The sequence below is a fragment of the Acartia tonsa genome, chromosome 1, assembly GCF_053477335.1.
Source record: "Acartia tonsa isolate MP-2025a chromosome 1, ASM5347733v1, whole genome shotgun sequence".
Lineage (NCBI taxonomy): Eukaryota > Metazoa > Arthropoda > Copepoda > Calanoida > Acartiidae > Acartia > Acartia tonsa.
The window spans coordinates 4,903,398-4,931,100 of NC_137260.1; the positions used below are offsets into that span (position 1 = coordinate 4,903,398).

Here is a 27,703-nt window from a genome sequence, read left to right on the forward strand (position 1 = left end):
TAATACAAAGATTCAAGAGAGGATAAAGATAGACCTATGACTATCAGGTAAATAATACAACTATTCAAGAGAGGATAAGGATAGACCTATGACTATCAGGTAAATAATACAAAGATTCAAGAGAGGATAAGGATAGACCTATGACTATCAGGTAAATAATTCAAAGATTCAAGATAGGATAAGGATAGACCTATGACTATCAGGTAAATAATTCAAAGATTCAAGATAGGATAAGGATAGACCTATGACTATCAGGTAAATAATACAAAGATTCAAGAGAGGATAAGGATAGACCTATGACTATCAGGTAAATAATACAAAGATTCAAGAGAGGATAAGGATAGACCTATGACTATCAGGTAAATAATACAACTATTCAAGATTCGGTGTGTCTGTAATGCTCTTAGAGACAAAAAAAATGCTTTTTTGCTGCATTTAAACATAATATACTGAATTTTCTTGATGACTTGAAACGAAATATAATCAGACAAATTATTTGGTTAATTTCTTTTGAAATTTTAACGTAACCAGTATTTTTAAAAGCAAAGCTGACTAATTAAACTTATGAAATTGTAAAAGCGCACACTTTCAACGAATAGATTGGTTTGATCTTTCTTTCTCTATCTTACTAATGGTCGAATTACAGAATTGACCATCTAGTTCTATATATTGATTGTTTATATTAATATTATTACTTGGATCCTACTACACCAGATTTTCATGCTCTATCATAAAACAAAACAAGCAGCGGGCTAAAATTACCATTTCTCCCTTCCATCCCCTTTATCCCATTCCTCCTCTCCTTCTGGTTGAACAAACTGACCACTAAACGAGTTCCATGTTAGCAAGCTAAATTGACGACAATTTTTCCTCTGTCATAATATCCACGTATATTCTACATCTATTTTAATATTTTAGAGAAAAGATTGAACAGCAGAAGAAGAAAGAGGAGGAGCGAATGAAGAAGTTTAGAGAGGAGAAGGAGAGAAAGCTGAGCTCCGAACCCACGTCCCCATTTGAAATGTACAACACGCCTCCAAAATTTAATGGAGCCGCCACGGAAAATGGTTCTCAAAAAGGAACACTTTGATTGTAGATCATTTAACATAATTTACCCTAAATATAGAGATAACAAATGTGTTTTAAATCTTGTTAAGATTTTCAAATGTAAAAATAACTGCAAACAACCACTGAACCAGTCGAAAAGACCACAGGGACTAACCCAAAAGGCCTCACTATTTTATTGTGATTAGCTCAGTCCCTAGTTTGTATTACCTCAATGGGTTTAAGGGAGGGAATAACCTACTCTTGCTCAAGATAGCTTAAAACATTCTTATGACTGTGATGTATGATATTGAAACCTATTAATAACCGCTGGATTTTAACCGGTTCATAGCCATACAAAAATATCATACATAGCATCGTATTTTAGACAATTTTCCACGAATATTAATAAAAAGATCATAAAATTTATACCATTTTGTTAGTCCGGGACTACGGCCCCTCGAGTTTAGCAAAACTGGTTATATTCTTATAATTTTTCATTTTATTATACCTTGAAAACTGTCTGTAATACGATGCAATGAATAACTCTTCTAAATTAACTAATAGATAAAAAAAAATCAACGAATGTCCTATTAAAGAATCCGCGAAAGAAGAAGCTAAACCTGCAGCTGTTATCAATGGAGTTGAGATTATTGACAATACTAAAGATGATGAGGTCAAAACACTACCTAGGAATGATATCTCAATATTTTTTTTAGATTTTGAATAAAATATGAATTAAAATGAATTAATAAAAAAATTAAAGCATTTTCAAGAAAAAAACTTTAAGGTTTTTTTGTCTGCAACTTAAATAGTTCTCGATTTCAGGGAAACTTCAAATAGTCGCGGGATTCTTTTAGGGTATTTTATTGATAGATTTTACTTTTGTGATGGTTTTAGGCTATTATTCTGCTTTTCTCTGTCCAGGAATACAGGCGCTAGTTTTATAATGGATTTATTATTACTTGGATCTTACACCAGATTAGCATGTAATATAATAAAGTGAAACTTGTAGCTGGCGATCCCCCCATCCATCCTCTTTACCCATTCCTACTGGATGAACAGACTGACCCAATAAATAATGTCCATGTTAGCAACCAAAATTTACCAGTTTTTCCCCTGTCATAATATCCACGTATATTCTACATTAATACCAGTTGACCTTAAAATATTAAAAGCGAAGATTTTCTATAATTAGAGTCGGTCCGCCCATCCGTACGATGAATTGTCCTATCGATTTCAAACTTTGCATGATGATTTCTATAGTAGTTAGGTACGAGTTAGCAAGCAAAGCAACTCTATAATCGTTACCAGAAAGTCCGTAGTCAATTTTAAACATGTTGAATTTTAACTTTTTAACATCAAAGTTTTATGTGATAAAATTATCCGATTGGTCTGATTTTTGAAATATTGATTCCTAGGACAACAAAGTACATTGTTAAAAACGAATCATCTCTATATAATCAATTAATAAAAATGTAAGTATGCCCTTAAACAATATCCATTATTTAGGCAGTTTTTCATCAGATTTAATTACAATTTTGTTTCGTTCGACTTTATACATTTATATTCTGATTATTCAGTTCTGACACTGTACAAGTGTTAATGTTCGTTTGTCCTAACGTTTCAGAGCATCGCTTTTATGGATGTTGTTATCCTTTATTACACAGTTATGGAATCTCGACCACAAAGAAATTTTTATCCAATCTTGACAAGTGAGGTATTTTTGGAAAGTGGAATATACATAGAAAACGCCTATGTAAATTAGAAAATCCGCAGAAATCATATTTGCAAGTTATTTGCAAAAATCTGCAATGTTAATTTGCAAAATTAATTTCATGCCCTAAATGACTGATTTAGAAAAAAATCTTTTTATGAAATGTGCTTATCTATAAGTTTAGAACATACTTAAGGCAAAAAAAATTTCTTTAGTGTTACTTTATAATATAATAATTTATTTCGGAAAAACAGAAGAATACAATGATTACAATGGAAAATAGCCATATGGCTATACGGATCGAGTAAAAACACTGTGCGTGCTGTTATTCCATCCGTTTACAAAAAATACTATTACAATTTTACATTAAAATTTATAATTTATACTTAAAGTATAATTGCATCCATATATCATGTATCGACTGGTTGCCTATAGGGGATGTCGTGGTTGTGATAATATAACAATATCACACCAATCACTGCTGTGATTATGGTCCATAGGACCGACATGCCATTTGGTTAGTCCACACACCGTGCTGTCCTTATCCTGAAAAAGGCGTCGTGCACCAGATCCAAGCGTCAAAGAGCACGGTGTGACCATGTGACCGTTGGTTTCCCAATGGTGGGTTGACGGGGGGGGGGGGGGGGGGGGGGCTTGGAGGTGGGGTTCCCAGGTGAAATCGTTGGTTAGGTTTGGTTCGGTCTTTGCTAATAAGAAAATGTAGCAATGACCGAGTCATGACCCACAGTGTCGACTAAAATTAATTTAATTGAATTGTGAGTTGTGTAGTAGTAATTCGATCTCCAAATTCAAGGCATCGTTAAGACATTTTTAAAATTATTAAATTATTGGAATTTTTGTGGAGACAAAAGCAGAGAGTAAAAAATTGACCTTGGGCTTGATTTTTGTTAAAGATATTTAAAAATTTGAAAAATATGTGTAGAAAAATTCGCTGAATTTCAATTTAACCTTTAACATTTCCAGGAATTTAGAATATTTTTGAGTAGTATAAAATAAAATAAAATGAAATGATGATATTAATATTGGGGTAGAGCAGGTATCGTGCAAATTGGGGAGGTTAAGGAGCTTTGGGTGGCCAGTGAGGCTTTTGCCTACGCACAAACACAAACATAAACACACGCATTCACTTTACATACAACAATGTATGTGACGAACATACAACCCATATGTTATAGGCGTGTGTTGTTGTTGTTACTAGGTTCCCGGGAAATCCATCCTTAGCATCCCTTCCCCTTTTTATTCCACTTGACAGCAATACTTAAGAATTCACTAGAGGTGTCAGTGAGGTCAAAGAAGCCGAAAGTGTCGTCTTGAAAGATGGTTGACCCGGGTGGTAATAAAAGGGGGTGGAGAAAAAAGACTATCTTTGGGGAGGAAGCTGCCTTTGCGCAATTTATGCTCTTTGACCCGGCCGGTTTTTGTCTTTGTTATTATTATTTAATATGAAAAATAGGGGTAAATTAGACCTATTTGTAAAGGCTTGCCGGGACATGTCACGTGACATGATTTATTCTATTTAATTGCGTCTTTATTGTTAGCTAATCATTGTTCTTCCGGTGCTCATACGATTACCATCAAATTTACGTGTTATTTTTAAATCTGCCGTTAAGTTAAATACTAAGTTTTTCTGTCATGGTTGATCATAGCAACCTACGGCTATTGATCGACGCCGCAGAGGAGGTCCTGGCTCCCTCTCCCGAACCCGAGGTTGACGGCCCCGTTCCCTTTGCGGTTCCAGACCCTCTGCCAGCTCCGCCGATAGTTTTCTCAAGTGAAATGCCTGATTGGTATTACTTTGGGAAAGGCCTGCGCGCTAGCTTCCGCGACGCATGTCGGTTAGCTTTCCGCGCGGGCCTGCAGGAGATACCTAACCGCGAGTCACTCAGACTTGTCGACGAAGGCATTCGGCTGCACCGCCTTCTTGGCGATGCAATGCCTACTGTCGACCGCTCGCGTGAAGACAACATACATGAGTTGTCGGTCCTCGAGGCTCAGTGCAATGAATACAAGGAGGCGGTCTTAATGGCTACCTCTGCGTATGATATTGTGCTGGACCTCGAGTCGACCATAGAGATTAGTGACAGCGAGCCCGACCTCGATGGCCAGGTCTATGATGATTGGTCCATGGATTCCGAGTCAGAGGCTGGATCCGCCGGAGCCAGGTCCGACGTAGGCGAAGCTGGAGACGATGCCGCCCCCCGTGCTGAATCAGAGATCTCCGACGGCCCTACCTTCGAAGAGGATTCCGAGTCTGAACACGAGGAGCGACGCGAACCTAGCGTCGAAATTCTGGATTAGTTTACTTTAATTTAATTTAAATCATTTGCCATCAGATCTAACTTAATTATGCATTTATGACAAAAACAAATATTACTCCTATATATGTATATTCACCATCCTATTATGTGCAAGAATGATTAAACTAATTTGAATACTCCTATATGATTAATAAAACAAAAACAATGATACTAATAAAGACTCAAACGGCTAAAAACTAGTCACTCCACAATATTTATCTTTTTTTGGTTAGATAGATTCAAAGCTACTCTATAATTATGCTTGGTCCACTGTTAATAAGTGTTTTAGTACTCTGAAAAATTTGACTTTGTCTGATTTAATAATTAAAATATAGAATATTTGCGTTTACGACTATATGAATTGTTAAACTTAACTTGTTGGTTAGATAGATAGATCCAGAGCTACTCTATAATTAAACTTGGTCCGTTTGAAGAACTTTAGTCTACTGTTAATAAGTATTTAAATCGGCTGGAAAAAAAATTTTTAACGTTACGTAATTTGGTAGGTAAAATATAGAGTATTTGCGTATACAACTATTTAAGTTTTAATTGGTAAAGGTATCGCTGCCGTTATAGATTTATGAACTATTGGCTAAAGATTTAAATAAGCTTTGTTTATAGCTTGCTAATATATGAAAAATATAAGGTAATTGCGATTGCGTCGACTTTCACTGTATAAATTTAATAATTTTAAGAAAAAAGTACTCACATATATATATCGTGTGCATCTACTCTAAAAGACTGAGTGTGTGTCTGTTAATTTACTATAAACAATGATTTGCTTGACCTTGTAATTATAATTTACTACTAACACGAAGCATAATATAAGATGAGATTGCGCAACTATTTTCCTATCTTAGTAATAAATGCAAGAACACTTTCCTGTTAAATTCGTTCTTGTTCTCTACGGCTTTAATTTCAGCTGGTAGATTATTCCAGATTACTGGAAATCGGTAGAGCGGTAATGCTTTCAAATAGGAACGGTTTGTAAATTGAACATAATAATCGTTATCATTCCTTAGCTCTCTATTTCTGACGTCTCTATTTAGTTTCCAGGTATCGTCAAAAGTTGTTGGTACCTTTTTGTTTTTATAAAGGTACATGAATCTGGCAGTGTTATATAATATTAATTTCTTGAAGGGGAGTATGTGTAAGTCTATAAATAAATCCTTAGTATGAGCCCTATTCTCTTTTCTGCATATTATTCTCACTGCCTTTTTTTGTAGATTTATAATAGGTTTAATATAACTTTCTGGAATCCCTACAAATAATGGAGAACAGTAGTCTAATAAAGATTTCAAGTATGCGTTATATATTAAGATCAAATGGCGTTTGTGTAATAAATTTTTCATCATTTTCATTGAGAATATAATTTTACTAATCCTTATTCGTAAGTTGTCAAGATGATATTTATAAGTCAGCTTATTATCAATTAAAATTCCAAGGTGTCTGCAAAATTTTTCCTTTTCATTCGGGGTTAACGTTAATTTGGTAATTTTCTCAGGGGAATTTTGTCCTTCATCATTCATATCGAAATATACCGGGAATTCATTTAAAAGTCCTAAGTCTATATTAGTTAAAAAACGATCGTTTCTAGGAAGTCCAAAGATTAATATCTTAGTTTTTTTCGGGTGGAGGAGGAGTTTATTACAACTGTACCACGCTAATAATTTAGGTAATTCTGTGTTTGCTAAATTTATAAGATTCGTTAAATTGTCGCTTTCTAAAAATGCACAATTATCATCTGCAAATAAATAACTTAATAATGTTTCCGAGCATGCATTAATATCGTTTATATAAATTAAGAAAAGTAAAACGCCTAGTATTGACCCCTGTAAAACTCCCCAGTCAATCGTTACAGTGTTATTTGAATTTATTCCTTTGTAAAAAACTTTTTGTCGTCTGTCCTTAAAGTAGCTCTCGAACCATTTTAGTGCATGTCCTCTAACCCCCAGATTTTCTAGTTTTTTTAAAAGAATGCTACGATCTAGCATATCAAAGCATTTTCTTACATCTAGAAGAACCACCATGGCGATTCTCCCAGATGCAAGACACGCTGTAATTTTGTTGACTAGATGTAAAATGGCATGATAAGTTGACCTGCCTGGTCGGAATCCATACTGTAGTTTATTAAAGAATCTTTGCTGTTGTAAAAAGTCCATTAATTGTATATATACACATTTTTCTTGAATTTTTGAGAAACTATTTATTAATGAGACACCTCGATAATTATCGAGTAAGAAAAATGGTCCGCTTTTATGGATTAATATAGTCCTTGTGATCTTTTGCTTATTAGGCATTTTACCTGTTTCAAAGCTAAGATTTATTATATGCAAAAGTGGTCTAATTATGGTTATTCTTACAAAGTTAACTAGGTATATACTGACATCGTTGTCATCAGAGCTTTTTTTATGCTTCATGTTTCCTATTAGTTCTAATAAAAACCTTTCGGTTATTGGTCTTATAAAGAAACTATTTTCAGCCGGGGGGGGTAGGTAGTTGTGGAAAGTGCTACTATTAATTTTGGGTAGCAATGGGGTGAGATTACGACCAATATTCGCTAGGTATTCATTAAACTTGTTTGCTATTTCAATGTCCTTATAAATCTTAGTACCGTCGGTTTCAATGTACTCTATCCGTGTATCCTTCTTACTGGTCCCCATTGTATCCTTCAGTACGTCCCAAAGCTTTTTAGAATTTCCACCTGCATCTAGTATTCTTTCTCTATAGTGTAACTTTTTTGCCTTTCTATTAGCCCTGTTAAAATTGTTCCTATAACTTCTATATATTTCTGCGTCCTCTAATGAATTTTTGCTTGCTAAAAATAACTGTCTTTTTTTCAACCTACATTTTCTTAACTCCTTGTCCATATGTTGGTTTATCGGTGTGTTGCGCTCTCTGTTGTTAACTGGTTTTAAAGGAATGTTTTTATTCATAATATTCAGAAATTTTTCAATAAATATTGTGTAAGCTCTGTCTACGTCTGTCTTTTCATTCATCACTTCTCTCCAGTCGGTAATCGCTAGCTCTGTTCTGAATTTTTCTAAATTTTCAATATTGAAAGATCTTTTAGAATGAGAAGAAGATTTATGCGAATTCTTTGGAGGGTTTTTTAGTTGGATTAGGTTTACTAACATGTAATGATCTGAAATATTGGTTGGTATTATTCCGCATAAATCTACTTTTCCTATGATGTCTTTACAGGCTATATTATCAATTAATGAAAAGGTATTATTTGTTACCCTAGTGGCCTTACTTATTGTTGGAATAAATGCATTTGATATTAAACTATTAAATAATGAACTGGCTTCGGAATTGGGTTGGTTTAATTTAAAAAGATTTATATTAAAGTCCGAAAATATAATTATTGGTATATTAAGATTACTCAAAAGATCTAGATGTGCTTCAAATATTTCCAAGAAATCGTTAATGGCTGCATTCCTAGTTATACCTGGGGTATTTGGGGGACGGTAGATATTGAGTAATATAAATTTCTGATTACTTATGGTAATATTTAAGGTAATGCATTCGTATATTCGGTCCCTAAAGAATTCTTCATCGCTCATTACTGTAACAGCTATGCCCTTACTTATTAAAAACCTACTCCTCCTCCACTTCCTATCGTCCTATTTTTCTTGAAATACTGATATCCGTTAAATGTTAAATCAACCGAGTGCCATATTTCTTGCATTGCTAAGATATTTACTTTGGACTTCCCTGAGTTTAAGTTATCTATGAATAACGAAATGTCGTTATACTTGCTCAAGATGGACTGAATATTAATAGAAAAGGTAGACAGATACTTTGTGTTAGTAGAATTCATAAAGTCTTTTATAGATTCTTCGCTATAATAATCGCATGAAGGTAAATTGAAATCCTCGACGAACTCTAAGTAATTGTTACCGTAAAGAACTTGGCATTTCAAATCTAATCTTAAGTCCCCGTTAAGTTCAAGAATGCTCCTGTTAATTAATTGATGTAGATTTGCAACGTTATTATCATCGACATTAATGGCCCTAACCTCGGCATGAACCGTTTCTCTTAATACATTAATATCATCATCATTATTGTTATTGTTAGCTACTATTTCATCCTCCATCAGGTTGTATTGTCTTAAAACTTATTTCGAAATCATATTTACTACACACCTCAATATTATTGACACCGTGGTTAACCAAACATGTTTCCCTGTTGGTCCACCCCCTCAGCCTCCCACCCGCCCCCGGTTCCCCCCCCAAGGGAACCACTCTGGGTCTGGTAAAATGGTCAAATTGCATCTCAGTCTCCTCGGGCTCTACCCTTCCCCCCCCCCCCCCAAGCTGACCGAGTGAGTTCCCCTCTTTCTATATCAAAGATTTTGTTTGAATTTTAAATTTAAATTTGCCGCTTAGGTACCTAATATATTGGATACAATCATAATTAATACTATCAAATGAAAGGGAGATAGAATAAACATAAACAATTTAAATCAAATCAATTAGTAGCAAAAAAAAAGAATATATTAGTTTCAAATTAGAAAGATCTTAAAAGGTTTACCATTTATAATTTATACAATTTATAAGGTATTGATGTTCACGCATTGATTTTAGTTATATGAGCCCTGCACGGGTACTAATTTATTGCTGAATTTCGAAATTTACGTGATTAAAAGCAAAAGTATGTTAGAATAAATATTTTTATGTCAGTCAAAACCTTAAACACTATACGATTTAATAAAATACGAATCAATAGAATAATTATGTCGACCAAAACTATTCGATTATGTAAAAAGAGATCAACTATACAATTTAATAAAATACAATTTAATAGGGTGATTATGTCGATCAAAAAATTGTTCGAGTTTGTAAAAAGAAAAGAAAAGCGTGAAAAAATATTACTTATTTGCTGGGGTGTATGTAAACAGTGTAAATCATCAGCTCTTAATTCGCTAGAGGCAAAAGAAGTGCCAATAAAACTAAATATTATAGACGTAAATATTAACCCCCTTTGTGTAATTAAGAGCTCTTTTGCGTTAGTTAGACTTTTACAAAGTGTGCGATATTAATTACTATTCGCTGGTATCGACAGATAATAAAATAAAACGAGTATTACTATATTACATTTAAATGATATACATTATCAAATACTATGATTACTAAAGAAACTATGTTTAAGTAAAAACTTGCCGGTTGGACCTGCTTGATTATATGGGCCGCAGGTGGACCTAACTCGCCGCAGGTGGCCTAGTGTTCGTATGACATAATGCTGCCATGATCAAAACTTGCCGCGGGTGGCCTGGAGTTCTTAGATTATAATACCCGCATTATTGATCCGCGGGTGGATATAACTTGCCGCGGGTGGCCTAAAGTTATGAAGATTTACCCGCATTTATTTTAACTTAGCACTTAATGCATGATAATAAAGATATTTAACCGCGGGTGGTTGGTCAGGTGTGTAGGTAACCTGTTAATAAACCGCGGGTGGTTAGTCAGGTATGTAGGTGACCTGTTAATAAACCGCGGGTGGTTAGTCAGGTGTATAGATAACCTGTTAGTAAAACCGCGGGTGGTTAATCAGGTATTGTGTCGCAGTTCCAACTGTTAGTGAACCGCGAGTGGTTAATCAGTTACCAGTGGCTTGCTGTGAGCTGCGGCATGTTCGCGGCTTCCTTTGCTTCTTCGGCTCCTCCTCTTCGATGGCCTCTGTCGAGGTATCCTGGATCGCTGTATCGATGGACGGGGATACATTCCTGGAGGTGCTTCTAGTATTCTCTGCGGAGGAAGTTCTCGAATCCTTTTTCTTCTTTAGGTCGGACATTTCACTCTCGATGAGGGTGAGAGCTATCTCACTCACCATAGCATTGTCTACCATCTTGTCCGTTAAGCTAGCCGTTTCCGTATTAATCTTCTCCTTCGTTTCATTGATTCTTTGTTGCAGTGGTCCGCCCTGTGGAAGCTGACGTAAGATTGAGTCCTCTGCATCCAGCGTGATTTCTGGTGGTAGTATTCCGAATCTATTCTGTACGGGAGTGTTGAATTTCAGCTGCTTCACGGCTGGGCTTCTGTTGTTTTCATCGAACAGTTTGAGCGGTGTAAAAGCATGCTTCCTCTTCTTGTTTACCGCCGGTGCTTTCCTGCTGTTATCTGTATCCTCGATATTTGTCACTCCTTCTATGATGACTTCCTCAGTTAGGTCGTCTTCCTCATCCATTAGTAGGGGGTTCTGTTTTGTTGGATTTAGCATATCAAGCAGGTGCCTTTCATTAGATCGACCGTTAATGTAGGCTGGCTGTGCGAAAGGGCTCTGTTTATTCTTGGATCTTATCCACTTCTTCTCATCGATCACCGGAGAAATAAGTTCCTTGAGTGTGCGACCGTATGGATTCTGTACGGTAAAAAATTGTTGCTGTTTGTTTCTGAGGCTAAATACGATGCGCTGACCTCTCAGGTATGCTCGGTGTACCTCATTGTGTCGACAAAGCCAGGACAGTACATCCCTGTCAAGGGCAGTAGTATCTATGCCTATCCTGCATGGATAGAGCTTGCCAGATCGGACTGATTCTGCGTATGATTTGCTGGTGGAGAGATTCTGCTCGTTGAGGCCGTCCACATGTGCTCTCTTGTACTTCAAGATTGCGTCCAGGTAGTATCTTGAGCGTAACCGGATTATAAAATTGCGTGGAGCTGTTGTGTCCCTGTTATTGCCTAATGGGTGGCCGTATTCTATGCATTGCATCCAGGAATCAGGGACTTCATCTAGTTCTCCGTGCTTGTTGGCATCCGCAAGGCAAGGTTTCAGCAGTTTATCGAAAATATGTTGCACTAGCGGTTGACCAGATGCTGAATAGTCTGCGTAGTTGTGTACCTTGATCGAAAAAGATCGGTCTCTCCTTTCGCGTTCGTTGATCTGTAGAATCTGTAGGGTGGAGAGTTGCTCTAATTTCTCCACTCTATTGTCATAGTGGATAATCATTTCATCTACCTTGGTCTTCAGTGCTGAGTCAGACTTTTGGATTGAGCTTTTCAGGTTGTTGATGCTGTCCTGGATTGCTTGGATCTTCTCCTGATTGTCTTCGCCTCCTTGCTTAAATAATTCCAGGTCATCTTCAATCCTCTTGATTCTATCAAGCTGGTCTGAGGTGTTAAAGTTGTTTTCACCTTTCATGATCTTGGATAGGATGTTAACGAGCACTGTGGCTCCAATATTGCCATTGGAGCGGTTGGCATATTGAAAAACTATGTCCTTAATTTTGTCACTTGCCTCCATTTCCGCCATTTCGGTGATTGGTTCTGAAAAATAAGTGAGATTATGTAGAAAAAGGTCAATTGGATTTATTTTCACTTTAATTAAAATTAAAATCAACAAAAAATTGACTTGTAGCTTGTGAAATTCACTTGTGTGTTTATCGGTAGTGTTTAAACTAATGCACTTCTACTTAGTGCACGTGTTCACAAATATTTCGTTCTTAGTTGTTTAATTGACCAATCACCAGGCTGGAGTTGTCACGTGATTCAATGCTCACTGTGGTTGGCTGGAGCTATGACCAATAGTTTTTTAATTCTATGTATCACGTGGTTATATCTGTTATCCTATTGGTTTGTGGTGTGTGGTGCTGGCAGGCAAGCTAGGTAAATGTACGGTGAGTACAATTTGGTACGGTTTGCGGTAAGATAAGAAAGGGGGTGATTCACGTTCAGCTATACTGGGGGGGTGATGGGGAAGAAAGTAGATTTACGTGGACACTAAAATATATGTGACCATCACCGATGGAATGCTGAACATCACCTTACATATAAAAAAAGTAGTTTCTCACATTTTATGATAAAAAAAGGTATAGGAACAAAAAATATTTTTTTTCTTGATGTAAACACAATAATTAGCATAAAATCTATCATCCTAAATGTAAAAATCAGATATAGAATCCTTTTTAGAGTCAATATAGTGCAAAAAGTAACCAAGACATTTTTGCAAAGTATGAAAATCTAAAGAAAATAGTTCTTTTTGCTTTTGATATACATATCAGATAAATGTATATAAAATTAGTGATCAAAAACTATAAAACATGTTATAAGTTTTTTCAACACTGTCATTGATTAAATTGCACTTTTAGGTTTAAGAATTACTGAAGCAGAGCATAAAAACTCTTTTTATGTAGTAATTAAACAAAATAAATGCCAAAAAAAAATCTACAAAATGGTCTACTGCATTATAAAAAACGCCTAATTGTTGATTTGAATTTATTTTGTTTAATAACTTAATAAAAAGAGTTTTTATGTGCAACTTTGGTAATGCGTAAACCTAAAAGTGCATTTTAATCAATGATAGGGTTGAAAAAAGTTATAACTTGTTTTATAGTTTTTGATCACTAATTTTATATACATTTATCTGATATGTATATCAAAATAAAAAAAAACTATTTTCTTTAGATTTTCATACTTTGCAAAAATGTCTTGGTTACTTTTTGCACTATATTTGCTCTAAAAAGGATTCTATATCTGATTTTTACATTTAGGATGATAGATTTTATGCCAATTATTGTGTTTACATCAAGAAAAAAAAATATTTTTTGTTCCTATACCTTTTTTTATCATAAATTGTGAGAAACTGCTTTTTTCATATATAAGGTGAAAAAAGTAACACTAAAGAAATTTTTATTGCCTTAAGTATGTTCTAAACTTATAGATAAACACATTTCATAAAAAGATTTTTTTCTAAATCAGTCATTTAGGGCATGAAATTAATTTTGCAAATTAACATTGCAGATTTTTGCAAATAACTTGCAGATATGATTTCTGCGGATTTTCTAATTTACATAGGCGTTTTCTATGTATATTCCTCTTTCCAAAAATACCTCACTTGTCAAGATTGGATAAAAAAATCTTTGTGGTCGAGATTCCTTATCTGTGATTATTTATAAATATCATAACCAGATGGAAGCGAGAGAAGTTGCTGCGAGAAAAATCCCAGACTAACGAGGATAGTAGCAATAGCAGTAGCGAAGCAAAGTCAAGCCCAGATAAATCACCAGTTAGCCAAGAGGAGATTAATAAACTTCCAAGGTGGAAACGGGAAAAGCTAGAAAGGTATTTTATCATTTAGCAATTTAACTTAAAGCCCTTTTTTGAGCACAGAACCCCCTTTTTTGTTAAAACAAATTGAAAAAAAGGAGGGAGGTTTAGTTTTAGTTTGTTTCTTAAATTCTTAGGTCAGTTTAGGTTAAGTTATATTGAGTTAGGGGCTAGACATAAGAAAAAAAACTTATTTCTGAAATGAGGAAGATTTCACTTCTCGTTAGAGACATACAGACATCCTGTTACTTTTATATAATGATTTCTAATGTACATAATTCTTCTAGAGAAAGAAAAGCTTCTGCAGAGTTGGCCATTGATTCCTCCAGCTCTCCAGAATCCTCACCTGAAAACAGGCAATCCATTTAATCCTAAAAACATTGGCAGATTTTTACATTGTTCTTTTCATTCAAGTAAAGGATAGAGGGAGCACGAACTACATGTAACGTTTCCGATTTTGTATTGGATCTGTGACATATTAGTTTTTAGTGTCTGAAATATAAACCGAGTCCCTACAAAAGAAAAGAAAGCAATTTGCTAGCAGAAGAAAAGGGTCTCCACCACTTGCGCCAAGTAGTTGTCTGGATTATACATCTATTGTAGTTTTTTTAAAATAATTTCATTTTTTAAAACCAATATTGTCTTACAGGTAAAGGAAAAGACAATGGCCGATTATGATACATAATATTACCCTTTCTTTAGATTAGTGGTTGAAATTTTTGGACACTTAACTAAATAAACCAACCAATCAAAATTCAATAAAAGTCTGCAAGGTTGTAAAGCTAAAGCATGAGAAAAAGTTATGGGGGCTAGTGTAATAAACAGCATATTGTTTTACATTATATTGTATAACTAGCGGCTTCGCCCCTAGCCTCTAGGGGCTTTGCCCGAAGAGCTTTAATCAAACCAATTTTTCGTATTTTAGATTTAAAAGAAAAATTTAAAAAAAAAATTTGGTTAGGGGGGGCAATTTTTTAAGTTTTTTTTTTTTTTTTGGGGGGGGGTAGTCGACCCCACTATTTTAATTTTAGTTTTAAAAAGAAAAAAAAAAATTTTGGGGGGGTGTTTTTCATTTTTGGGAAAATAAATAGCTTAAAACCATCACAGGACCAGTAGGTATAATCCCTGAAAAGTAGAGCCCAATCGGTTCAGCGGTTACTGAGATCCTAAGCTTCAGACGGACAGACAGACGGACAGACAGACAGACATCGTTCTACTTTGTATTATAGATTACCTAATAAGAGCATTTTTAAAAGAAAATAATGTGTGTTCTAATCTTCAAAGTTTAATATTAAATTACGATTAATATATATTAAATGTTATGTAACAGACCAAAATCTCCTGAAGTTCACAAGAACAATGGCACAGCAGCAGTCAATGGAAATTCAACATCATCATTATTGAAGTCTTCAATTACATCAGCCAAAGAGTTGTTAACATCAGCAAAGGAGTTGTTGATATCAGAACCAGTTCCCCCTGTAAGAAAGTCTCCCTCCCCTCTTCCAAGAGCAGGTAAAGTATTTTAGATGAAGACATTAAAGTGCCTATAAAAATGATGTCAAACAATACAAATGACCAATGATAGGGCAATACACAGACTAAATTATCAATGGTAGGCCAGTATACATTATAATTGATCAATGTTAGGCCAATATGACGTCATTTTTATAGAAACAATAAAATGCTTCATTTAGGTTGATTGATGGTCAGATTGATTATCTGACAGACTGCTAGACGGTTGGTAGATGGATTTATAGATGGGCTGTCGCATCGTTTTAAAGACAGCTTTCCACTGATGTTAAATAAAAATGTAACAGTATTCTATTTGTGATTTTTCGGTATAGCTGAGAACTGGTTCAAATCCAGCGAATATTAATAAGTTTTAAAGCCATACTGGAAAAGCTTTTTTGAGTATTCACCTATTTCTTCCTTAATGATTTCTTTAATTTAGATAAGCTTGAGGCTGAGCAACATACCAACGGAGTAAACGGAGGCGTGGCCCCGGAGCCGGTCAGACGGAGGAGAAAGACAGAAGATGTGGCTCCAAATTCTGTCACAAGGCCAAACAGAAAGTCAAAATTCGACGATGGAATTTCAAAGGTAACAGTTTGATCAATCTTAAAGAAGGAGACAATGAAAGACAGATTAATGTACCTTCCAATTATGATAAACATAACTATGTAATTTTAAAATATTGGTGATAAAGTTTAAACACTATTACTATGTATTATACCCCAAATAAAATTCAAACTCAACACCCGTAATTTTTATAGCGAAAAAATGGCCGAACTAAATATTTAATTTGCATAAACTCTTCCTCCCTGGTGATAATCCCTAAAGCAAGTTTTATTTCATTTATTCATTTAAAATTAAGTTGCTTTCGATTGCTTTTTAAAAAATTTTAAAGCTTTGATTTTTATAACAAAGTTCTTTTATGTTGTATCTATTAGAAAAATTCTCGACCTTTACCTAGTTAAAGACAAAAGACAAACTTTAATTTTAAATTATTTTTAAATATTCCCCTTAAAATGAACCTTTAAACTTGTCAAGTTGACAAATAAAAACAATGGGATACAACTGTGACAAAATCATTAAATAAATATTTTATAAAAGCACTAGCGGCTAAGCCCCTAGAACCTCTAGTGGCACTTAAGTTGGGAGGGGTAGAATTTTGACCCACTTCATTTTTATTTTTAGTTTAAAAAAGAAAATATAAGAATATATTTAAGGGGGGAGAATGATCTTGTATTTGGAGGGTGAAGATACCCTTCCCAAAAATATGTTCATTAATTTTAAAGTTATTTTTTTTCTTTTTTCCTTTTATAAATAGAGGAAAAATGAGCTAAAATTTTTAATACAAAAAAAACCTTTTAAACAATTAACCCAGTTTATTCATGGAAAATACCATACAATTTAGAAATATTTGGTATTGGTTTTTAGTAACCTTTATACAAAAACTAGGATAACAACATCCATGAAATATAATTTTAGCAAATAAAATAAAAATAAAAAATTTAGATTTTCTTTTTATTTGTTTAAATGAATTAAAATTAGACTAACTAAAATAGACGAATTATATAGCATCGTGTCCAGCCCAATCTTTATAGGAACTACCACCATATAGCTTAAAGTCTACATTTTCAAGATAATGTGTTTTACCTTTCTAAAAAGAATTATAAGTTTATATCCTTTCAGATGAAAACCCTTCAGACGGACATACTCTAGTTGTAAAAATATTAGTTTTAAACATAGTTTTTAGGAAAATAAGAAGTAATTTCAATTTGCGCATCTATTTATATTTGTGTATTTGATAACATTTACTATTAAATGCTAAGCAATAATAAATAATTAAACAAGGATGACAACATCCATAAGTAGCGAAGCACAAAAATTGTGGATGGGAATACGTAGAAGTAGATTTAAAGTGTATTTATTAAAATCAAGAATAGATTTGTTGGAGAAAATAAACACGAAACCTTGTTTTATTTTGTATGATGAAGACGGTTAAAGTAAATTACATACTAGATGCACATAACAATGGAAAAAATATGTTGAAACTGTTAATGCAAAAAAGTTTTAAAATTGGACCAAAGATATGGGGAAATATGTCAAACGTATAAAAATAGCCAAAAACCTGCTAAAAGTCAGTTTGGCTGCCATTGTTTCTTTTCTTAAAACGCCAGAAATTAGATTTTAATATCTTTAACTGAAAAATTTTTGAAAATTGGACCATGAACACCAAAGATATGGGTAAAAATGAGAAAAATATGAAAAATAGCCCAAAACCTGCAAAAAGGCAGTCTGACTGTCATTGTTGTTTTCTTCAAACGACAGGAAACTTAATTTTAATATCTTTAACTGAAAAAATTTTGAAAATCGGACCATAAACACCAAAGATATGGGGAAAATGTGAAAAATATTAAAATAGCCAAAAACCTGCAAAAAGGCAGTCTGACTGTCATTGTTGTTTTCTTCAAACGACAGGAAACTTAATTTTGATATCTTTAACTGAAAAAATTTTGAAAATCGGACCATAAACACCAAAGCATTTGAAGAAAACAACAATGACGGGAAATTTAATTTTGATATCTTCAACTGAAAATTTTTTGAAAATCGGACCATAAACACCAAAGATATGGGGAAAATTTGGAAAATATAAAAAATAGCCTAAAACCTGCTAAAAAGCAGTCCGATCGCAGTTGATGTTTTATAGTTAATTTTGCTCCTTAATGATGGGAATGTTGTCAAAAAATTTCAGCTCTCTATCTTTTATAAGAGCCGAGAAAATCACGTTTCCCCCAATTCATTAATTACGGACGGACAGACGGACGGACAGACGGACGGACAGACGGACAGACGGACGGACAGACGGACGGACGGACGGACGGACATTGTGAATTATAGAGTAGCTTCGCTACTAACAATGAGAGTTAATCAAAAATCTAGTTTTGTGGCAAATCTAATTCTTAATGATTTTTCTATCTGTATATCTTTCTTTCTTTCTATCTATCTATCTATCTATTTATCTATCTATTTATCTATCTATTTATCTATCTATTTATCTATCTATCTATCTATCTATCTATCTATCTATCTATCTATCTATATATCTATCTATCTATCTATCTATCTATCTATCTATCCATCTATCTACCTATCTATCTATCTATGGTTTTACCTGGAGGTTTACAGGTACAGAGGTGGCCGCCAGACCTGGATACAAGGACTATTTACCTATTTATATCTATCTATCTATATTCATACCTATCTATCCATCTATCTAGGATGAGGATGGGTCTACCTGGAGATCTACAGGTACAGAGGTGGCCGCCAGACCTGGATACAAGGATGCAGCAGTACAAACTGATCCCGTCCAAACACATTCTATTGGTGTTTAGTTACCAAAATTCTAAACAGACTTGTTAGGCTAGGGTAAATAAGTAATAATGAATAGTTTCACAAAATTTTATTTATTTTAAAATTTTAAAAAAAAATTGTACTTTTTGTTTTATATTCTTATTAATTGATCTATTCCAGTTTTATAAAAAAGAAAATTAATTTGTTAAATTTAGAAGGTATAAACATTGTTGTTGAAAAAATAAAGTATTTAAAAGTTTATTTATTGTAATATAAGATTTATAGGTTTACTAAAATTTTGGGTATTTTTTTGTACAATATAATACCTTAATTTTGATTGAAGAAAAATTTATATTGACAAAATAAATCTATTCCTAAAATTGATAAATACTTAATGATATTGTTGAATATATTGTAGTATATAATTAAATTGTTATATAATATTATTAAATAAAGTAGTAAGCGTTTTTTGTCTGTCCCGAAGGATCTCGCTAACCGCTGAACCGATATTGTTCTCCTTTACAGTGAAGCTTCTTATAGGTCCTGGGAAGGTTTTAAACTATTTTTTGTTAGGGTGTCTTAACCCCCCTCTCCCCCAAAAAATAATTTTTATAACTCTTTGGAAACTCAAATTTAAAATCGGTTGACTTTTCCTTCTCCTACCAGTGCAGTGCCCCTAGAGGCTTCTAGGGGCGTAGCCTCTAGTTATTAATATTTTAATTCATTGTATTCATACTGCTAATAAACATGTTGTAATAAAGATTTTAATTAATTTCAAGAATTATGATACAAACAAAATCTTTATGTCCATAGAGAGCGCTCACCAAGTAAAGGCTAAATACATTTAGGTGGTTTCCCTCGTAAATACATTTAGGTGGTTTCCCTCATAAAAAAACAGAGCACAGAACCACCTTCAAGATTTTAAAATAGATAGAAAATTAATGTAAGAGTTATGTATTTTTTCATGTTTTTTTTCTAATTTAGGTCAGGTTATATTTGACACAGGTTAGCCAAACAGAATTTGGTCACTGCAGGTACAAGTCCCTGTTACAGTTCCCTGCAGGGGTGAAGCATAGGAAAAACTTTCCCTTCTTTTTTATTTTTTCTGTGATCAAAATGCAATTCAAGGGAAATCACCTTTGATATAAAATAGATAGTTGCATTTAAAAATCTTTTAGCCAATTAAAAGTTGTACTCATTAACTTCTGAATAGAAAGAGGGGTAATTACCAAATTAGTAACTAACTTTTACTGCCAATACATGGACCATGCCTGTAGTTGACAACAGCACACAGACAGACGGCGTTGCTACAAAAGACCTACTCTACAAAAGACCTACCCCTAGAAAAGACCTACTCGTCGGTTCTACAAAAGACCAACGCCTACAAAAGACCTACTCTACAAAAAATCGTAATGCTAGAAGGTCATGGCCGCAGACCTCGGCCCCCTGGCCTGCCTAGCCGCGGGCGCTCGGCTCCCTGCCTATAACCTAACCTAACCTAACTTATATGTAATAATGTATGAATGTTTATCGTACATTAACTTAATTATATTTTAGAATTTCTTTGATTTACAAAAAGTGGTTGGTAGATTTTTTTCAAATTTTAATATTTTTTTTTTACAATATTTAGGTAAGGTTAGGTTAGGTTATAGGCAAGGGGGCCGAGCGCCCGCGGCTAGGCAGGCCAGGGGCCCGAGCGCTGCGGCCATGTATTGATTATGTATTACTTTATTAATAAATTTGATGTTTATATAACAATATATATTCGTAGGTCTTTTGTAGAGTAGACCTTTTGTAGGGGTAGGTATTTGTAGAGTAGGTCTTATGTAGGGGTAGGTCTTTTGTAGAGTAGACCTTTTGTAGGGGTAGGTCTTTTGTAGCAACGCCCAGACATATTCTACTTGCTTAGAATCTTCACAACCTATTAACAGATTTGTATGGTCTTACGTCAATAGGTCTAATTTATTAAACTTAAACAAAATTCGTTGAATATAAATTATAATTTGTATTAATGATCAAGAAATGTTAATATTATTGTTAAGAATTGCTTTATCTCCTAAAGCAACTATATTGCGGCATTTTGCGCTTATACCCAAAATGTTATAAATAAGCCAAAATGATAAAAGTTGCGTTAGTTCAAGTACCTTTGATCAAGACAAACAAAACTATTTTTGAGAGAGTGGTATTTCAAGTGAAATCGACATGTTGGGGGGGGGGGGGGTTAAGTAATTACCCCTATTTTCGATGACAGAAGTTTGGGTTCTCGGAATTTTTAAAACTTGTTTTGTTCCCCCCCTCCCTTATTTTTGTACATTAACTGGTGTTTATACAAATGCGCCAATTTAAAATCCCCCCCACAAAATGTTTTATAATATTTTTATCAAAACTCAAATTAAAAAGTAGAAGGGCTGTTGTCTTATCCCCCTCCCACCTTAAGAATACCTAAAGGCTTCCATTGGGCGTTGCCCTTAGTCTATCCTAAAATAAAAGCTATATCTTGCATTATTTTTTTTAATTAGGTGTTTGAACACGAATTGCATATAGTAAAAATATTTTTCTTATTTAATTGTTATCCTAATAAGATAAAAGTTATACTTAAAAATTGTTTTAGTAGTTATTATTATATTTTGCATTTTAAAAAAAAACCACGAAAATTGATCAGAAATTTGCGTTCGTCATTTCTATTTTCGGAATTTTCTTACCCGTCATCCATTTTCATCCCTGAAATAAAATTTTTACCGTAAAATTATTTGTCTGTACTATTTGCACTATAATACACAATAGGACACACGACTAAAACACATGCCTCAAATATATCATTTCGCCCCAGGGAGGGAGGGGACAATGAGCTGATTAATTGCTTTTGCGTCCAACGTTTATAAGACTGTTTTCTTAATCATTTGCTAAAAAAACTTTGGAAACTCTTATCAAACTTAAATGGGTAGGCTCAATAAGTCGAGTGTCCAAACGTTCCTACCACTAATCATAATCTCTATTAGGGGTAGTTATGCGAGTCCTTATTGGAAATGTACATCAATTTATCGGCCACTGTCTTATCCCTATAGATTCCTGTTCACTCCCAATAAAGAAAATGCATACAAAATTCACATGTTAGACACACAAGCGAATTATTTTTGATTTTTCAGTGAGGGACTAATTCTGGGTCCAATTATGTACAGTACACTTTTTTTCAGAATTTTACAATGTACATTTTTCAACGTTAAGATCAGCTGGATCAAGTTTCTACTGGCGTCGACTATCAGCAACTTTTAAATATTTTTTTTGGTAATTCATTGGCGATTTCTTGTGGAAGGGTGGTGGTTCCCTTTCCCAAACCTTTCGCAGACCTATGAGAAGCTAATTTAATGGAGATCTTATTAGTTCAGCGGTTAGCCAAATCCTTCGGTACACACAGAGATACTGTTACTTTTAGATAAGGATTTACTTCTTGAACTTGCATGCAATCTCGAACTACTGGGTGTCTATCATCGAATTTTCAAATGATTGACGTGTCTACAATGTAACACATTTATTTTATTTCTCCGACCCATTAAGCTCAAGATTTTCCATTGGATATCAGAGCTAAGTGGTCATTTTTCTTTAAGGCGACTCGGCTAATACTGTTTATTCTTAAAAGTGTTACTTCTCTGAAGATTTAAATTAAGCAATTGGTTGTAGTTAACAAAAAAAAAACTGCGATTGAATTTTACTTTTATATTAGCTGCTTTACTGGCAGCTGCTCCTGCATATTGTTTCATCATTGTTTATATTTTGACGGCTGATTTGTGTTTTGTTCTAATACACATAGTTTAAATTGGGCTTGTAAAAATAGGCGCCAAATTTACAGTATATAATATAATGCAAGTTTTAATCAATCCCTTTTATATTGCAATTAATATGCCTGTTAAAAAAGTTTTTTACTAGTGAGAGTTTCTGGCTGAAAAGTAAAAACATAGAAAATAAAACTAGCATAAAGTAGGATTAATGTCTTTCATATGTCGAGCTTCTTGATTATTTCAATTAAGCTACTCCTCAATTCATTGACATACATGATATTGATGAGGTAGGAGTGAGGCTACTTTAAATACCTAGTTAATTAGCGGTTTTTTAAATTTTTAAAAAATCTCATAACATAGGTATATCTTAATTGTTGAAGTGCTTTACAAAAGCCTATTTGTTAAAAACAATTATATCAGGAGTATTTAGTGCAAAATTAAGGTAGGTTGATACATCACCCTGGGTATACACTCCCTAAAACAGCCAAGGGGCGTGTCAAGTTAACAAGGATGACAACATCCATATAAGCGAAGCACTGAAACTGTAGGACAAACGGACATTAACACTTATATAGTGACAGAACTGAATAATCCGAAAATAAATGTATAAATGTCGAAGCAAAATTGTAAGTAAATTTGTTGAATTACTGCTTGATACAGGATAATGTTTATGGGCATACTTACATTTTTAGGACTTGATTATAGAGTTGTTTCGCTTATAACATTATACTTTGTTGTCCAAGAAATCAACATACCACAAATCAGATCAATCAGATGATTAGATCCCTCAAAAGGTTGTTGTTAAAAAAGTAAAAAAAATCCACATTTTTCAAATGGACGTACGGACATTCTTGTAATGATTATAGAGTTGCTACGCTTTCTAAATCGTACCTAACTACTAAAGGAATCACCATGCAAAGTTTGAAATCGATAGGACATTTTTAACATGACTATATTAACGAAAAAGGCTTCGCTTTTAAAAAGTAACACTGTTATATGAATGGTATTTTGATTTTATTATGTAAGGGAAGGGTGTTGAATACCTAGGGCGATGTATTCCACACTAAGATATATAAGTTGGAAAGAATTTTAATGTTAGAGGGAGATTTGAAATCTGCATCAAATTTTAAGGATTTTTTCTATAAAATTCGTTTTTTGTATAATTCTTTATCTGAAAGCGGAAATACAATTTAAGTTAATTAATTTTGACATCTGTTATTGGTGGATATAAAATTATCTTCGCTCTGATTGGAGAAGCTTAAGTGTCGCACATCTTTTAACAAATTAGAGCGCAGGTAGTTTCCAATCCACCTATATTCCTATTGGTCAAAATTTATGAACTTAAATTCTATTTCCGCTTTTAGATAAAGAATTATACAAAAAAGGAATTTTATAAAAAATCCTTAAAATTTGATGCAGATTTCAAATCTAACATTAAAATCCCTTCCAACTTATATATCCTATTCCACACCTCTTACCATTTTGTCCCCTACACCTCCCTCGATTCTGGTTCAAGATGGGTGTAAAATTGGGAAAATGCATGTTTTGACGAGCGTTAAATTTATCTGAAATTAACCTATCCATGTATTTTTGTTGTTCTTCTAATTTATGTGAAACTTCTTGAAAACTGCGAGGTAATTTGTTTTGACATAACAGACAACGTAATTTCTGATATAAAAAATATGTAATACACTTTTTTTTTCATAATAAATATAAAAAAAAAAATTTTTTTTTAGATAGTGCTACCTCATTTCATTTACCTTAAACTTCATATAATGAAAAGCAAGGGTTTTATATATACAAATATTAGTTCCTAGATTCCTAGTACAATGAGGCCTGATGTCATAGGTTTCCATTTTTTGTTTTGATAGAAGTTATCATCCTTGTTATTGTGGTATTCGGCAACCGTGAGCCATGCATATGGCACCCCTGACCGGGGTTCGGTGGAGGGTCAATGACCCTCCCCCGAGTCCTGGGGAAGGGGTCTGACGACCCCCTCCCTATGCCTAGAATTAATGATTGAATCTGTCATGTTTTATTATGGTTAACTGTATTCTTAATTCCCCCCACCCTTTCCAGGGATGGGGGATCATTATTGCCCAAACTGACTATTGTATATGTATTATAATGCTTTTATGTTATGATGATTTATTCCTATCCATGTAGTTATTGTTTGTTGTATATAGCTTTAGTATCCTTTAAACCTTCAATAAAGTGACAACTGAAATAGATGTTGATTATTATCTAGTGAATGCTAGAGAAGCGTAGCTTCTCTATAGTAAGGTGTCCACGTCTGTCACACTGCCGTAATCTGATTGAACTCCGGTGTCTGCCATTTATCCTCGGCGGATACCACAACTTTTGGTGACAGCTGTGTGAGATTACGGCAAACCACAAGTGTAGAGCAGACGCGCATCTGAGGCTAAGGTACTCCCAGCAGTGAAACTGGCAAAACTGACACAAGCAACCTGAATTACCCACCCTGGACAGCAAAGTCTAACTCCGGCAGTTGTGGAAGCGAGACAGCGAAACCTGACGAAGAACCGCGAGAAGCGCCGACATCTAACGGAGAATTGAGCGCTCAAAGGGCTGAAACAGGCCTGCGGACCGGCTGAAACAAGCCAAATAAGTGTAAACGGCTGAAAATAGGCCAACTTTACTGCAAGAGATAGCAGGATCCGAACCAGTGGCGCTAGCAGGACGGGACATTCCCTGCCGCCATCAGCCGGATTTGGATCAGCGGCGCCAGCAGGACGGGACATTCCCTGCCGCCGATAGGCTGAAACACGCCACATAGCTGCGAGCTGCGAGCCAACATACGAGTGTAGTGCACCAAAACAGAGAAAACTACGTCAACTCCAAGTATCCTGAGAAGCTACAATGCAGCCGCCCATCTAGAAGAACAGATATTATATCACATTTGCAGGGATTACCACCCTGGTGTGATGGCTAAACAATAGATTTATGAGCAAAGATTGGCAAACAAATTGTTGTGTTGTGATAAAACTAAAAAATAGAACAGGCTTGGATTTATTGTGTATTGTGATAACAACTAAAAATAGAACAGGGTTGGTAAACAAATCTGTTATGTAATTGTGATAAGGACACAAATAGAAGCTAAATGTAATATAACAAAGCCCCTGATACACAATCTAATCACCTCAAGCCTACAGCACAACAACAATACACCCCTTATTCCAGAGGAAAGGGAGGAGCCCACTCTCCACTGAAGGAAATACAATCAAGGTGATATAATAGATAAGCCTAGGATTAAGGAGAAAAGGCACCATTACCTCATCACACAGTTATTTCAAACCCACAGCACTCCCCCCTTCCTCACAGGGGGAACGGACGGATTTACCCCCGTCCCCTCACGCGCTTCCCCCCTCCTACCCACACTAACCTAAGTCCGTCGACGGTGTGGAGCTAGTGACCGGGAACACAGAGCGCCATTTACGGACAACGCAACGGAGTGCGGAAATATCATAAAATTCAACGGACAAGCGGACCAATGAGAGAGCGAGTTGAGGGATAAGTGCGCGTTTTACCCGTGTGCGCGGATTTGACGGTGCGTAAGCGCGTTGCAAGGACGGGAGATTTCACACACACACACACACCGGAGCAGAGCTACTCCATAGCAGATAACAGGGATATTTTTAGAAAAAAATAAAGAATTCTAAGCTCCCTCCCCCTAGCTATAGTGTGATAGAGGAAAACCAAATCAGTTCTTGACAGCAGTTCAGACCCTCAACATCTATCTACCCCTACCAGCCTACTCTACCACCTCAGAATCCAACTAGTGATAAACACAGCTAAGCTATAATTTTGTAACTAAACTACCAACCTAGTGATAAAAACAGTGTTGGCTGTTAGGCTAGCAAGCCTCTAGTGACAAACCATTTATTCTATTTACGTTATAACTTTGCGTCCCGCCGTTGAACCGTTGCCCCGATGGAACAGCCGCAAGCGCCAGGAGGTGACCAAGCCCCAGGATGGCTCCAGGATGACCCTCAGCCGGCTCCAGCCGAGTACCGCAAGCTGATGCTGAGTAACCTGCCAGAGTTTAGAGGACCGCCCAAGCAATCCTGGAGTTCACATATCCGCAGACTCGAGATGTCATGGGCGGCTTACCGCGTGCCACCCCATGACTCCCTCAACCGCCGCAACGCCCTTCTACTGTCACTGGTAGGGCAAGCGGCGGAAATGGCGTCCCATCTGTTTGGCGAGGCAGGCCAAGCCTTGACCTACGAACAGGTCAAGGCCGAGTGTGAAATGCTATTTCGTCCTGCTTTTGAATCCCAAACGCTTAAACAAGCGTTTAGGGATTACAAGCAACACTCGACAGAACCTATACAAGCGTACATATCAACTAAGTGTGCCTTGTATAGGGACGCCTACGGCCATGAGGATCTCGAGTTGTTGGTGGACGAATTAAATCGTGGAATTCGTAACGCCAATGTAAAACGCATCATGATGGGCCATGAAATTACGAGTGTACCTGAGTACACTCGTAAGGCCATGTTTACCGTCACCATGATTACCAAGCAACTGAAGGAAGGTGTGTGCTTAGTGGACTCGACCGACGGGCTGACTGGATCTGCCTGCATCCAGTTGCCCCAATATGACGAGTCGGAGCCAATGGAGATTGGCGCCTTGGCTCCGGGTCTCCACCAGATGGGGAGGGTCGCTCCAGATGACAAGGTTCCAGGTCGCTGCTTCCGCTGCCAGGGGAGAGGCCACAGAGCTCGAGACTGCCCGACGCCGCTGGAAGTTAGTCTAGAGGAGAGACGCACCCAGCCACGCCGTGACCGTTCTGCCAAGTGCGAGCGTTGCCACTACGACGGCCACACGGCGGCCGAGTGCAGAGCTGACTGGGCCCAGGTAGCCAGCCGCAGGCGCACCGCCGACAAGGGTGCCCCTCCAGGGAAGCCCAGCAGAGTGGCC

The 27,703-nt window shown here is 35.5% G+C and overlaps 2 protein-coding genes across 2 annotated transcripts in view; both read left to right on the plus strand.

Moving 5' to 3' along the window:
• Positions 1-1,090, plus strand: part of LOC145321586 (uncharacterized) — a 41,380-nt gene extending 40,290 nt beyond the window's left edge. Inside the window, exon 29 of the mRNA XM_080163059.1 lies at positions 919-1,090. Coding sequence (XP_080019185.1) covers positions 919-1,090 — 172 coding nt within the window. The remainder of the gene's footprint in view (positions 1-918) is intronic.
• A 189-nt stretch (positions 1,091-1,279) lies between these two features.
• LOC145321650 (uncharacterized) lies at positions 1,280-19,331 on the plus strand. The gene is made up of 7 exons (XM_080163181.1): positions 1,280-1,283; positions 1,644-1,735; positions 13,987-14,141; positions 14,414-14,482; positions 15,457-15,638; positions 16,078-16,226; positions 18,911-19,331. The coding sequence occupies exons 1-7, from the start codon at positions 1,280-1,282 to the stop codon at positions 19,022-19,024; spliced, it is 765 nt and encodes a 254-aa protein (XP_080019307.1). The 3' UTR covers positions 19,025-19,331.
• Positions 19,332-27,703: the final 8,372 nt, after the last annotated feature.

Excerpts from the sequence above, each read along its gene's own strand:
- LOC145321650 (XM_080163181.1), top strand. Across the intron at positions 1,736-13,986 it reads ATGAGGTCAAAACACTACCT|AGATGGAAGCGAGAGAAGTT; the intron begins AGGAATGATATC and ends AATATCATAACC. Across the intron at positions 15,639-16,077 it reads CTCCCCTCTTCCAAGAGCAG|ATAAGCTTGAGGCTGAGCAA; the intron begins GTAAAGTATTTT and ends TCTTTAATTTAG.